Source organism: Physella acuta, unplaced genomic scaffold (genome assembly GCF_028476545.2).
Source record: "Physella acuta isolate Inbredline_101_S28 unplaced genomic scaffold, ASM2847654v3 ptg000643l, whole genome shotgun sequence".
Lineage (NCBI taxonomy): Eukaryota > Metazoa > Mollusca > Gastropoda > Physidae > Physella > Physella acuta.
In genome coordinates, this window is record NW_026732162.1 from 17997 (window position 1) to 30678 (window position 12682).

Sequence of the window (12682 nt, forward strand, 5' to 3'; positions counted from 1 at the left end):
GAGTTCTACTGACTTGAACCTAGATTCGAACTAGAGACTTTCGGGGCGGTAGTTTAGTGCTCTACCGCTATGCCACGCCGTACCATGAGGGTAATAAAGTAGAATTGAAATCGTGTATCATGGACGGATTTGAACAACAGTTAAGGTCGAAAACTTGGAGAAGAATTACACAAACGATACTAGTAACACTGAGTAATTTGTATGTAAATTGTGATTTTTTTTTGAAAAATTTAAAACTTAACACTGACGTTTTCAATAAAAAAAAGCACCTCGAAGAATTTAATTGAAGGATAGGATAGCTTCTTTCTAGGTAACAATTGCAAACACTTTCTAACATTCACATATTTCAAGTTTCACACAATCTTCTTTTTTAAAAAAGTAAACAAATTTCGAAGTTTCGTATATAAATAATAGCTCCTGTACTTAGATCTCTGTAAAATTTTGAAAGATTTCCGGTAGCCGGAAGTTGTATTTTTCTCAAAGGATCATATTATTAGAACTCTTTTACTTTCTTTACTCATTTGAAATGAAGGGTTTAGTCACAAACTTCTGAATTTTTAATACCGTATTGCACTAGAGGTCAGAGGCGTAGCGACACTTCCCGGCGCCCGGGGACAAACTTTTCGATTTGCACCCTCCCCCCACCTCAAGATTTCGATTTGCACCCCCCCCCCCTTCAAGATTTCGATTTGCACCCCCCCCCCCTTAACCTTTCAATTTATTTTTCCAACCCATTTTGGCGTCCCCTAAGGTCGGCGCCCGGGGACATATGTCCGTCCGTCCCCCCCCCCTCCCCATCCCAACCTTTATTGTTATATGAGAAATTCGATAATGTAAACGAGATAATATTCATGCTGTATTTACATTTGTCAATTTAAAAAAAAAGCAGCTTTTATTTCTATTTTAAAACACATGCATCAACATCATTTAAATATTTAAATCAACATGTGTTGGTATTCAAAAGTCTGTAGGATAACTCGAATATCTACAAAAAAAAAGTTTTTTTAACTTTTCAACACAAAACAAAAGTGAGAAATTAATTACTTGGTGAAAGAAATGCGGTGAAAGAAATGTGTATACTTGTGTAAGGGATAATACATAAACAATAGTGACATACATTTTATGAAAGCCGTATTGGTTTTTATTTCTGTACGTTTGTTTAATAGTTTTTTTTTATTATTAGATATAGTGTTATTTTACATTGGACAAAAGGCAGCTGCTAAACGTGTCAAAAAGACTATCTAAGTAGTGATATTTATTTGCATTTAATAATATAATTATTAATATAATAGTTTAATAATACGGTTTTTCATTGTATAAATATAATTGATTTTAAATTGCATAACTTCAAAATATTTTATCATTTTAGAATAATGGTTATTTACAATAAAAATAAAAAATAATTTTGTTATAAATAAATAAAAAATAAAAATTTCTAATGCAATCATTACTTTTTTAGATGTTTGCAAAATTCATTTACAAGTTGTCTCCCATGACATTCTCTGATGTATAAATATTATAACGTTTAAATAAGTTTTCTAATTATTTAGTTCTAGACTTCTTGTAGCCGTAAAAAAAGTTTTGTTATTGATTATTAGTACTATAAATCGACTTTTCATTTCTGATCCCAAGTTTGTGTTTGTAACAGACATCCAACTTCCCATATCGGAAAAATTCTCCTGAATTTTTTTAAAAAAATTTCCCCACCCTTTGACCCCTCTGACCTCTCTGTTGGCCTTGAAGTCCTGGGGGTCAAAGCTGATGCCGTACAGGTCGTAGGCTCTCTTGGACGATGTCCAGCTTTTGTCCAGATAACTGGACCAGATACTGAAGTACCTCTCCCGTCTCTGAGTCCGCTCTCTGGAGAGAAAAAACGTCGCATTCAGCCAGATTTAGCTGTAGAGAGGTCAGGATGACGTAAAACACAAATCAACCTATTATAACAATAAAAGCCATCATGATCTGAATCATATCAGACAGCAAGTTGGATATGGCGAAACTTGCCCAAGTAGCATGGCCCCGGAGAATACAGAGCACGTTCTTCAGGACAGTTTTTTATATAGACAGTCGCGATCCAAACACTGGCCCCTATACACCCCATTCATGGGGAAGAAAAACTATATGGAGCAAGCGGATCTGGAGATCACAGTCTAGTTCATACACGAAGTTGGACTTGTTGTTTAAATCCTACACAATAAACTAAATCAAGAACGCAGAAAAAGAAGATATCACACAGTCAGGTATAGCTGTGCAAAGACCAGAAACGTCTCAATCAGCTAAGCCTAGAGTTCAGAAATAAATGTGTCTCGACATATATCAGCCAGCCAAGTATAGCTGTATCGAGGTCATCATGACATGAATCATACCAGCCAGGTATAGCTGTATCGAGGTCATCATGACATGAATCATACCAGCCAGGTATAGCTGTATCGAGGTCATCATGACATGAATCATACCAGTCAGGTATAGCTGTATCGAGGTCATCATGACATGAATCATACCAGCCAAGTATAGCTGTATCGAGGTCATCATGACATGAATCATACCAGTCAGGTATAGCTGTATCGAGGTCATCATGACATGAATCATACCAGCCAAATATAGCTGTATCGAGGTCATCATGACATGAATCATTACCAGCCAGGTATTGCTGTGCAAAGGTCAACATAACCAGAAACAAATTAGTCAGCTAAGGGAGAGTTCATAGGTCAACTTGTCCGGAAACTCCCCAGGTGACCCTCATTTACAGACACATTCCTTATGTGCCCTTTGTGGACCGTATGGACGCAACCACGCCTCAATGTGGAACCCAGTTTTGGGCGATTCCTTCAAGTTCGGTCCATGTCATTTCAGTTACATATGGTTAACTGACAACTGATTTTTTTTTAGCGCAATTTCCATTCTGGAGAATTGCGTTTATTAACCCGTCATTTCTGGATGGATGGATGGATGGATGGATGAATGTGTGTCCGCAGCTTTAAGTCGTATCTCCTCCTCAACGAAGCAATATCGATGACTAGTTCCAAAAGCAATTATGTTAAGCAAGTTACGAGGATGAACATAGGCCATAAAAATTCCGGGTTTCTTTCATGGATATCCCAGAAAAGCCAAAAAATCTCGAAAAAAAAAGCAGTTTTTGGCCCATATCTCGGCAACCAGACCACTTAGCGACTTGAAACATGTACCAATCGATTCCTGTCATAATTTAGAACAATATTGCCGAAGAAAGTTTTCAAAAATATTCTCTCGTTCGGTCACAAATTTTAAAATTACATAAACACCTACAAACCGATTGTTCTTCTAGCTTGAACGCACCCCAACATTATACGTCAGAGCTATTTTTAGATAACATAAGGAAATTGCGCACAAATGTCACTAGACTTTCTTAATTAACTTGTTTCTACGTTTGTCGTGGTTTAGACTGACTTCCAAAGTCTAATTGACACAAAAAAAAAAAAAAAAAAAAAAAAAAAAAAAAAAAAAAAACGTACAGAAAAATAAAATAAGTGAGCACAGAAATGTACACCGTTGTAAGCATTAAAAAGTGTAAAGTATGATAATTACGGGGACGGTATGGTCGGGTGTAGAGCGCTCGACTGCTAACCCGAAAGTCTCGAGTTCGAATCCTGGTAAGGACTTTAGCCTACCGGACGTCCTTTTGTCCACCCAGCTTTAATGGGTACCTGGCTCACGTTAGGGAAAGTAAAAGGAGCTGTGCATAGTGCTGACCACGACGTGCCGAGGTCAAGAAACAAACTCTACTTCTACCAATCAATTTTTAGGTCTGAAAGAAGAACTTCGATTTTTTACGTTTGAAAAATTACCTGCTGGTGTAAGTTGCCCTCAACAGATGTAACACCATCTTCACGGCTTTGCGGAACTTCATCAGTGGCTGAAAATATAGTTTCAATAATTTCATCAGTGGCTGAAAATATAGTTTCAATAATTTCATCAGTGGCTGAAAATATAGTTTCAATAATTTCATCAGTGGCTGAAAATATAGTTTTAATAATTTCATCAGTTTGCCATAGAAGTCTATCAAAACTAGCGTAAAGACCAATTAGTAAAGCAACACCAGAACATAACGGCTTGGCAGAAGTGGTGGGGGGGGGGGGGGATACATCTCGAAACGTCTCCGACTAGGGAGATTAATCGAGTCAATATAGATCTTGTAAAATACTGGGAAAAGCATTTGAAACTGTTATGGTTCATTTATTAAATTGTAAATGAGCGTGAACAAAAATTAAGTTATAAATGGTATTTAAATTAATTACAGTAATCAACATATTCATATAAAACTCATCCATCAATGATCAATGATTAATTCAATAAAATATATAGATGGTAGCAACATAAAGGAAATAAAAAAATGTGGGGGGTGGGGGGCAAGTTTTTTAAACGTCAAAAATTAACTGACTTTGTAAACAAATCAATTACAATAAATAATTAAAAACACAGTTGAAAGCAAAATTGTTTTTAATCAACATTTGTTCATGTTATTAAAATAATAAAAACATAATAAATTTAAAAAAAACACCAAAAAATTCATAAAAAACGTTTTAATAACAAGCTTTTATGTAACAATGCACTAAAAAGTAGAAAATAAATTATAGACTACTATTTAAATAACTATAAAGAAAAGCGTGGGTAACTTTAGTATCTATTGGATACCTTTACTAATGTTAAGGAAGACACCCACGCTTTTCTTTATAGTTATTTAAATAGTAGTCTATAATTTATTTTCTACTTTTTAGTGCATTGTTACATAAAAGCTTGTTATTAAAACGTTTTTTATGAATTTTTTTTTCAGTACTTTACATGTTTTATTTACAATAGAGTTACATGACTAAAAACCATTGCGCGCCTACTGAACATCACGTTCAGTAGGCGCGCAATGGTTTTTGAACGCAGCCATTACGTGATGGCGCAGCTATTGAAGGTGATGACGCGTGTGGTGTGGTTGGCTAGACATGCCTACTAATTCGGTCCAAATTTTAATTAATTAATAAAAAAGTAATTAGGCATCCAATTAAGTCAAATTTAGTTTCAGATTGCATTGTCTTCATGTCTTGACCCACGTGCCAACTGTGAATCGTGTCGGTCAAGTAGAACTGTCCGAATTTTCACTCCTGCGTTTCTATCTAGACAGACTGTCGACAGACTGTCGACAGAGGAAGTGAGTTAAATAAAAGCTTGTAAAAAAATTCATAAAAAACGTTTTAATAACAAGCTTTTATGTAATGATGCACTAAAAAGTAGAAAATAAATTATAGACTACTATTTAAATAACTATAAAGAAAAGCGTGGGTCACTTTAGTATCTATTGGATACCTTTACTAATGTTAAGGAAGACACCCACGCTTTTCTTTATAGTTATTTAAATAGTAGTCTATAATTTATTTTCTACTTTTTAGTGCATCATTACATAAAAGCTTGTTATTAAAACGTTTTTTATGAATTTTTTTTTCAGTACTTTACATGTTTTATCTACAATAGAGTTACATGACTAAAAACCATTGCGCGCCTTCTGAATATCACGTTCAGTAGGCGCGCAATGGTTTTTGAACGCAGCCATTACGTGGTCGTGATGGCGCAGCTATTGATGACGCGTGTGGTGTGGTTGGCTAGACATGCCTACTAATTCGGTCCAAATTTTAATTAATTCATAAAAAATCAATTAGGCATCCAATTAAGTCAAATTTAGTTTCAGATTGCATTGTCTTCATGTCTTGACCCACGTGCCAACTGTGAATCGTGTCGGTCAAGTAGAACTGTCCGAATTTTCACTCCTGCGTTTCCGTCTAGACAGACTGACGACAGACTGACGACAGACTGACGAGGAAGTGAGTTAAATAAAAGCTTGTAAAAAGTAGTCTAATTGCATCACCAAAATAAGCAAGAGATATAAATTAACGTGGCAGGTGGTAAAAAAAAAGTTGTTAAAATCAATCATAAATTACAACAAAAGAATCTCAGAAACTTTAAATCACACAAAAAAAAAACAACATATCTTTTTCAGTAGAAGAGAGATGGAAATACAGTAAAGATAGAAAAAAAAATGAACAAATAAGACAATCTCAAACACAGCCAGGAACGAAAAGAACCGACCCTGAAATGTTTTGAATTCACCATTTTCGACAGATCACCCTGAGACAGAGTTCTGCGGAGAGATCGGCGGTTTCCGGACTCCCCGGAAATGTCAAACGTCACGCGTTTTGCTGTCTTCCCAGAATACACCTGCCCGTTTACTGGCGGGGTCGTCCATTTTGGACGATCACGTGATCGTCTTCTCTTGGCTGACGTCATAGTGGTCAGCTGGTTGCGCTGGGCTGTCTTGGGCAACCCCAGGACAGGGGCGATAACCTTTGGGTAGTTTCGAGGTAAACAGCTGAAATTTAGAAACGAAATTAGCTTGCAAGTTTGCTGTAAGTTTAACTGTGGATATAGATTTAACAAAAGGGTTTCAGTCGATCGCACCAAACACTAATGGTCTGACAACCCAACTTTCCGGAAGTCTATTAACCTATAACCCAACTTTCCGGAAGTCTATTAACCTATAACCCAACTTTCCGAAAGTCTATTAACCTATAACCCAACTTTCCGGAAGTCTATTAACCTATAACCCAACTTTCCGGAAGTCTATTAACCTATAACCCAACTTTCCGAAAGTCTATTAACCTATAACCCAACTTTCCGAAAGTCTATTAACCTATAACCCAACTTTCCGAAAGTCTATTAACCAATAACCCAACTTCCCGAAAGTCTATTAACCGATAACCCAACTTTCTGAAAGTCTATTAACCGATAACCCAACTTTCCGAAAGTCTATTAACCGATAACCCAACTTTCTGAAAGTCTATTAACCGACAACCCAACTTTCCGAAAGTCTATTAACCTATAACCCAACTTTCCGAAAGTCTATTAACCTATAACCCAACTTTCCGAAAGTCTATTAACCAATAACCCAACTTTCCGAAAGTCTATTAACCGATAACCCAACTTTCTGAAAGTCTATTAACCGATAACCCAACTTTCCGAAAGTCTATTAACCGATAACCCAACTTTCTGAAAGTCTATTAACCGATAACCCAACTTTCCGAAAGTCTATTAACCGATAACCGAACTTTCATAAAGTCTATTAACCTATAACCCAACTTTCCGGAAGTCTATTAACCTATAACCCAACTTTCCGGTAGTCTATTAACCTATAACCCAACTTTCCGGAAGTCTATTAACCGATAACCCAACTTTCCGAAAGTCTATTAACCGATAACTTAATTTTCCAGTAGACCAATTGTCTGAAAATCCAACTTTTCCTAAACACCAACGATTAAAAACGTAATTTTCCTAAGCTTATTATCCGATGAACTAATTTTACGGAAAACTGTCTGAAAATCCAACTTTTCCTTAACACCAACGGTTTGACAACCAAATATTTTGACAGCCTACAGAAAATAAAAACTGAATTAAATTTTTTTTAAAATTGACAAAATTATCTTTGAATTTTTAAAATTAAAAGCGTTTCGCTGAAATGTTTTATTATAATAAAGCAGGGACACTATCACGTGATGGAAACTAGGATGTTAACTAATAGGCAGGATCACGGCTCTAAATTAATAAATGCGGCAGTGTCGAAGACTGCTGCTCTTAAAACTTTCGGTGGATGGGGCCGGACTCAAATTTCTTTTCTTTTGTTTTTGTTTTGGGGGAGGACGGGGAGGATTGGGGGGGGGGGGGGGGAATGACGACACTAACTGGTATATATTTCTATATCAATTTTTCTTCGTTCGGGGGAGGGGGGCGGTACGTGTGCTTCGGGTAAGCCACCCTCCCCCCTCCCCATGACATGCCTAAAGGAACACTTGTGGTCCCTTATATTGTTTTTCTTCTTCTTCTCCCTTTTCAACTCCCCGTGGTACGTGGGCTAGTTTACAACATTTTTCAAAAGCTTTTCTGTAATGTATATTTTTCCTCCTATTTTGTTTGGCGAAAGCTTTTATAGCGCCATATGTTTATTAATAATGATGTCTTATAGTTGAATTAAAACTAATGGAAATAATAGTTTAATTCATTTATCGTAATGTTTATTTTAACTGGAAGGAAACGGTGAAATTCTATTTTATATCAGTAAATACATATTAATACTGTAATGATATAAATGTTTTGAATGTTTTATAATTTCACGTGAATGTCTAATTAAAGGTTTCAAGCGCAGCCATTGATTGATAAGCATGTTATTATCTTGTCAAGGCTGTGTGCCCTTGTCTACACTGAGTATTTAAGTCTCTAGTTGTTTACTTTAGGTGGGGTATAAATGACAGACAGTTGACTAAGCTTTGTTACCCCCTTTAAACGTGGAATGTCTATTTTAATCTTTTATGTGTCAGCATATTTATTTTTAGGACCAAATACGGTTTTTTATGTAAATAAAATCGTGATTGTACAAAAAAAAAAATAAAGACCGTCTTTATGTAACTAAAATTCGTGATATAAAAAAAAACTTAAATAATCTATACTTCAATAATTTGGCGATAGTATAAAAATTAAAAATACTCTGTACCGTGTTTATTTAAATACATTTTTGATAGTATATTAATGTTATTTACCGTCTTTAATTGAATAAATAAGCGCTTGTAAAAAAAATCCTATGCACTCTCTTTTATTTCAATAAATTAATGATAGTTCAGTAATGGTATGAACTGCCTTTATTGAATAGTGATAGATCTTGTATACATTTATTTTTTTATTTTTTCGTATAAAAATGTTCTTTTTTTTTATAAATAAAAATTTTTTTTTTTTTTTTTTTCAATACTTTTATTTGCAATTAAAACAAGTACATCAACATCAAATTTTTTAGCATAACTTTGAACACCAAATGAAAACGAAAGGTTTTGCAAATGTACATAATGAATATTTACATGATGTCATGTATTTGATTATAAAAAAAAATTGCAAAGGATGACAGTAAAAGGGGTGAAGGTCAAATGAAAGTGTCAGAAGTCTGGGTGGGGAGAGGAAAGGAAATTTTTCAGAGAGGGTCAATGGGACAGTGAAGCATTTTCTATGTAGGGAAACAACTTAAGTTGACTAGTTGAAAGGGTGTTGTAGTGTTCACATTGAGTTTTGAAAAGGTTACAGTGTGAAAGATGAGGGGAAAGAGACAAGATTTAGAACTTTAAATAAGTTCTGGATATTGATGTTGCGGTGGGTGGTGGGGTCGTTGGAACAGTTAAAGGGATTGTGGGGTTATCATGTCTGGGGGTAAAGTGGATAGAGGGGGAGAGAGGAGGCGGTAGATTTTTATTTTATTTTTATTTTTATTAATTCAATTGTTTTAAACATTTTAAATCAGTAATAATAATATATTTGATAGATTTTACATAAATAAAAATGTTCTTTAACGTTTTTTATCCAACACATTTGAATTGAATTGAAACTAAAATGTCCCGGCTTTATATAAATAAGTTATTGATAGTACAGTATTAATAAGTACTGTCGTATTGAATAAATTAGTGATGTTACTAACTGTCTACAATGCAACATACCTTGTCAACGACGGCAGGGAGGCGGAATGACGCACCCTCGGCTCCTCTGTCTTCCACTGTTGTTCAATGACCGCAGTCTTCCAAGACTCAACTTTTGTTGAAAAATTCCAAATCCAGTTGGGTAGTCTCCCCTCCATCATCAAACCAATGTCCCGGTATAGGGGACCGTGTAAAGGGAGATCACTCGCGTAGCTTTGACTTCTCCGTGAATTACCATACACGGCGTGTTTAGTTGATGAGCTGCAGGATGGGTCCCGGAAATCGCGCGCGCGATTAACCGGATCCGGATAATTTGATTGACCGGATGATTCCGCTCCAATAACTTTGTTGCCATGAATATTATAATTAACCACGCTCGTCGCTGCCTTATGAGTTTTTAAAAACGGATTCGTTCCGTTATTTTTTGCGGCCCGTGAAGCACGATTCACAATTTTTATTTCCCGGTTTCTCGGAACATTGTTTCCGACAGCTGAACGACGATTTCCGTTCTTGTTTTGCATGTCTTACAAGTAATAAAACAATAAACTTTGATAAAAACACAGCTTTAAAATATCGCTTGGTATTTTTCGCATCAACTACACGATAGTGATTTTACTATCTTAATTCCTATAACTTAAAACCAATATGAAAAAAGAGAACATGGACACAATGATAAGGAATGATTTGAAATTTTGGCTATATCTGGCGAGGTCAGCTTTCTTTAACCAAGTATCATAAATGAAAGCTAATCATAGCTATCGATTTCTAATTAATAACTGCTCGAAAATTATAACAAATGTTTATCGCATGAAGCCTGAGAGACACAGCGGAGCTAAAGATAACATTTTGTAGAGTTATGGTCAGTGTTTCTTCCAGACTTTTTTCTACGGGGTGGGGGGGGGGGGGGGCACTTGACATTTTCGGGGGGGGGGGGGGGGGGGGGGGGTGGAGGGGCTATAATTTCCGGGGATGGGGGGCGGACACTGTCAAACGTGTATTTTCTATATAATTTCCATTTCGTTCCGGGAAGGGTGGGGGGGGGGGGGGACCAAAGAGACGCCCGCAAGAAACACTGGTTATGGAGATTTAGCTCTTTTATTGCAAACAGTAGCTTAGCTGTTGTTCAATGCAAATATTGGAGCGATTTGTAGTTTACAACGATACTTTTTTAAATTCCATATAGAAATTGATAAATAAATAAATAAATATATATATATACATAATATATATATATATATATATATATATATATATATATATATATATATATATATATATATATATATATATATATATATATATATATAGGCCTATATATATATATATATATATATATATATATATATATATATATATATATATATATATATATATATATATATATATATAGGGCCTATATATATATATATATATATATATATATATATATATATATATATATATATATATATATATATATATATATATATATATATATATATATATATATACTAGTTGTACCGGCCAGACCCTGTACTAGCAAATGAGGTAACTGTTATTTATAAAAAAAAAACGTGTTGCCTGGTCGGTAGCTACCCTCGCACCCCCGAAGTACGCCGCTGCCCGACTCCTAATCACCGTTGTCCTTAAAACTATTTGTTATAGCATAAAGATACCCGCTATCAGGCGCTTAGTACGTCATATCTCATGCACGAATTCGGCTATTTGCACGGCTCTTGTGCCGATACACAAACAACTTTTGCCGAAAGCCTCCAGTGCACTCTGGCCGTTTGTGCAATGTTAGATTCGTTGCGGTGTTTAGTTTAAATACGCTGCATTGGGTTATGAGGCCAACATTGTTTAGTTTCTATGAATTATTTTAAAGAAAATTTTTAGAGGTAATAAAACAATTTAGCTGGACCAAGAACGGCGAGGGAATATTAGAAAATTAACTCAAATATGGTCTATTTATTGCTTTTTGGAGGTCGCTTTGAAATTTTTAAACCACCACAGGTTAGGCTTATTTTAACTTATTACATTTACATTTTGTATTTCTGGTTATAAATTATCGTTTCAGAAAATATCTATGTAATTGAAAGCAAATTGAGCCATCGAATTAAAATAAAAAATGTGAAGTATAATGACATTTTTTTAAAAATTCGAAATTAAAGATGTGCTGTAGGCCTACATCAAGGTATATTTTTTTTTAGAAAATATACTTTACAGTGCTATTTAAAAAATTAAGCCTGATAAAGTCTAGTTTAAAAAATTGCAATCTTTGAATTTTAATTGTTTAAGGATTTTGTTTTTGCGACGTAACCTGAGAGCGTTACAACCTATTTATTAGCAGTGTTTCTTCCAGACTTTTTTCTCCGGGGGTGCAGTTGAAATTTTCGGGGGGGGGGGGGGGGGACAACAACAAATTTCGGGGGGGGGGGGGGTGGGCGGACGCTATCAAAAGTATATATTTTCTATATCAATTCCATTTCGTTCGGGGGGGGGGGGGGGGGCGGTAAACTTTCTTCGGGGGGGGGGGGATGTGTGCCGAAGAGATGCCGGGAAGAAACTCTGTTTATTAGTGTCAAAATCAACATGGCTTACTTCAAATTTGACCGTGTTATTTTTTTCCTCTTGTTTACTATTCTTCAAGTCAAACGAGTGACTTCTCGTCAGCTGTCTTCTGATAGTGCTCTCCCCTTGTCCCATGTCTTCCACAGATCTCTGGCGCCGGTTCGGGAAATTCCGGTGCTCGAGTAGAGTGAAAGACGAATTCAGCGGATGATTTTTCAGCTCCGGAACTAGGTCGTGGTCGGCGAGGCTGAAATTTTTGGAGGCGAATTCCACTTTTTTGACGACCTTCACCCCCAGCTTAGGTAGCCCGGCTATCCGTTGGTGTGGTGTCTTGTGTGACATGGTGATGGTTGGATGACCACTGGCGAGAGTCGACATGTTACATCAGTAACAAAACTTCATCTTGAGGGATAGTGAGAGAAAATAATAATCAGTACACTCATACATAAAGACAGTGGCGTAGCGAGGTCGGGTGTCACCGGTGCGGCACTTAATGGTGTCACCCCCCCCAGAGGCGTTGCGACCCTTCCCGGGGGACAAACTTTCATGTTTTCGATTTGCACCCCCCCCCCTCAAACTTTCGATTTTTGCACCCCCCCCCCCCTCAA

At 36.1% G+C, this 12682-nt stretch overlaps 1 protein-coding gene across 1 annotated transcript in view; it reads right to left on the reverse strand.

Moving 5' to 3' along the window:
• Nucleotides 1–12464, reverse strand: part of LOC131948413 (cyclic nucleotide-binding domain-containing protein 2-like) — a gene marked incomplete at its 3' end in the record, with an annotated part of 28662 nt that extends 16198 nt beyond the window's left edge. The window contains exons 1-3 of the mRNA XM_059310019.1: nt 12105–12464; nt 3825–3892; nt 1725–1860 (exon numbers count right to left, since the gene is read on the reverse strand). Of these exons, the coding sequence (XP_059166002.1) occupies nt 1725–1860; nt 3825–3892; nt 12105–12452 (552 nt within the window). The remainder of the gene's footprint in view (nt 1–1724; nt 1861–3824; nt 3893–12104) is intronic.
• Between the last annotated feature and the right edge of the window lie 218 nt (nt 12465–12682).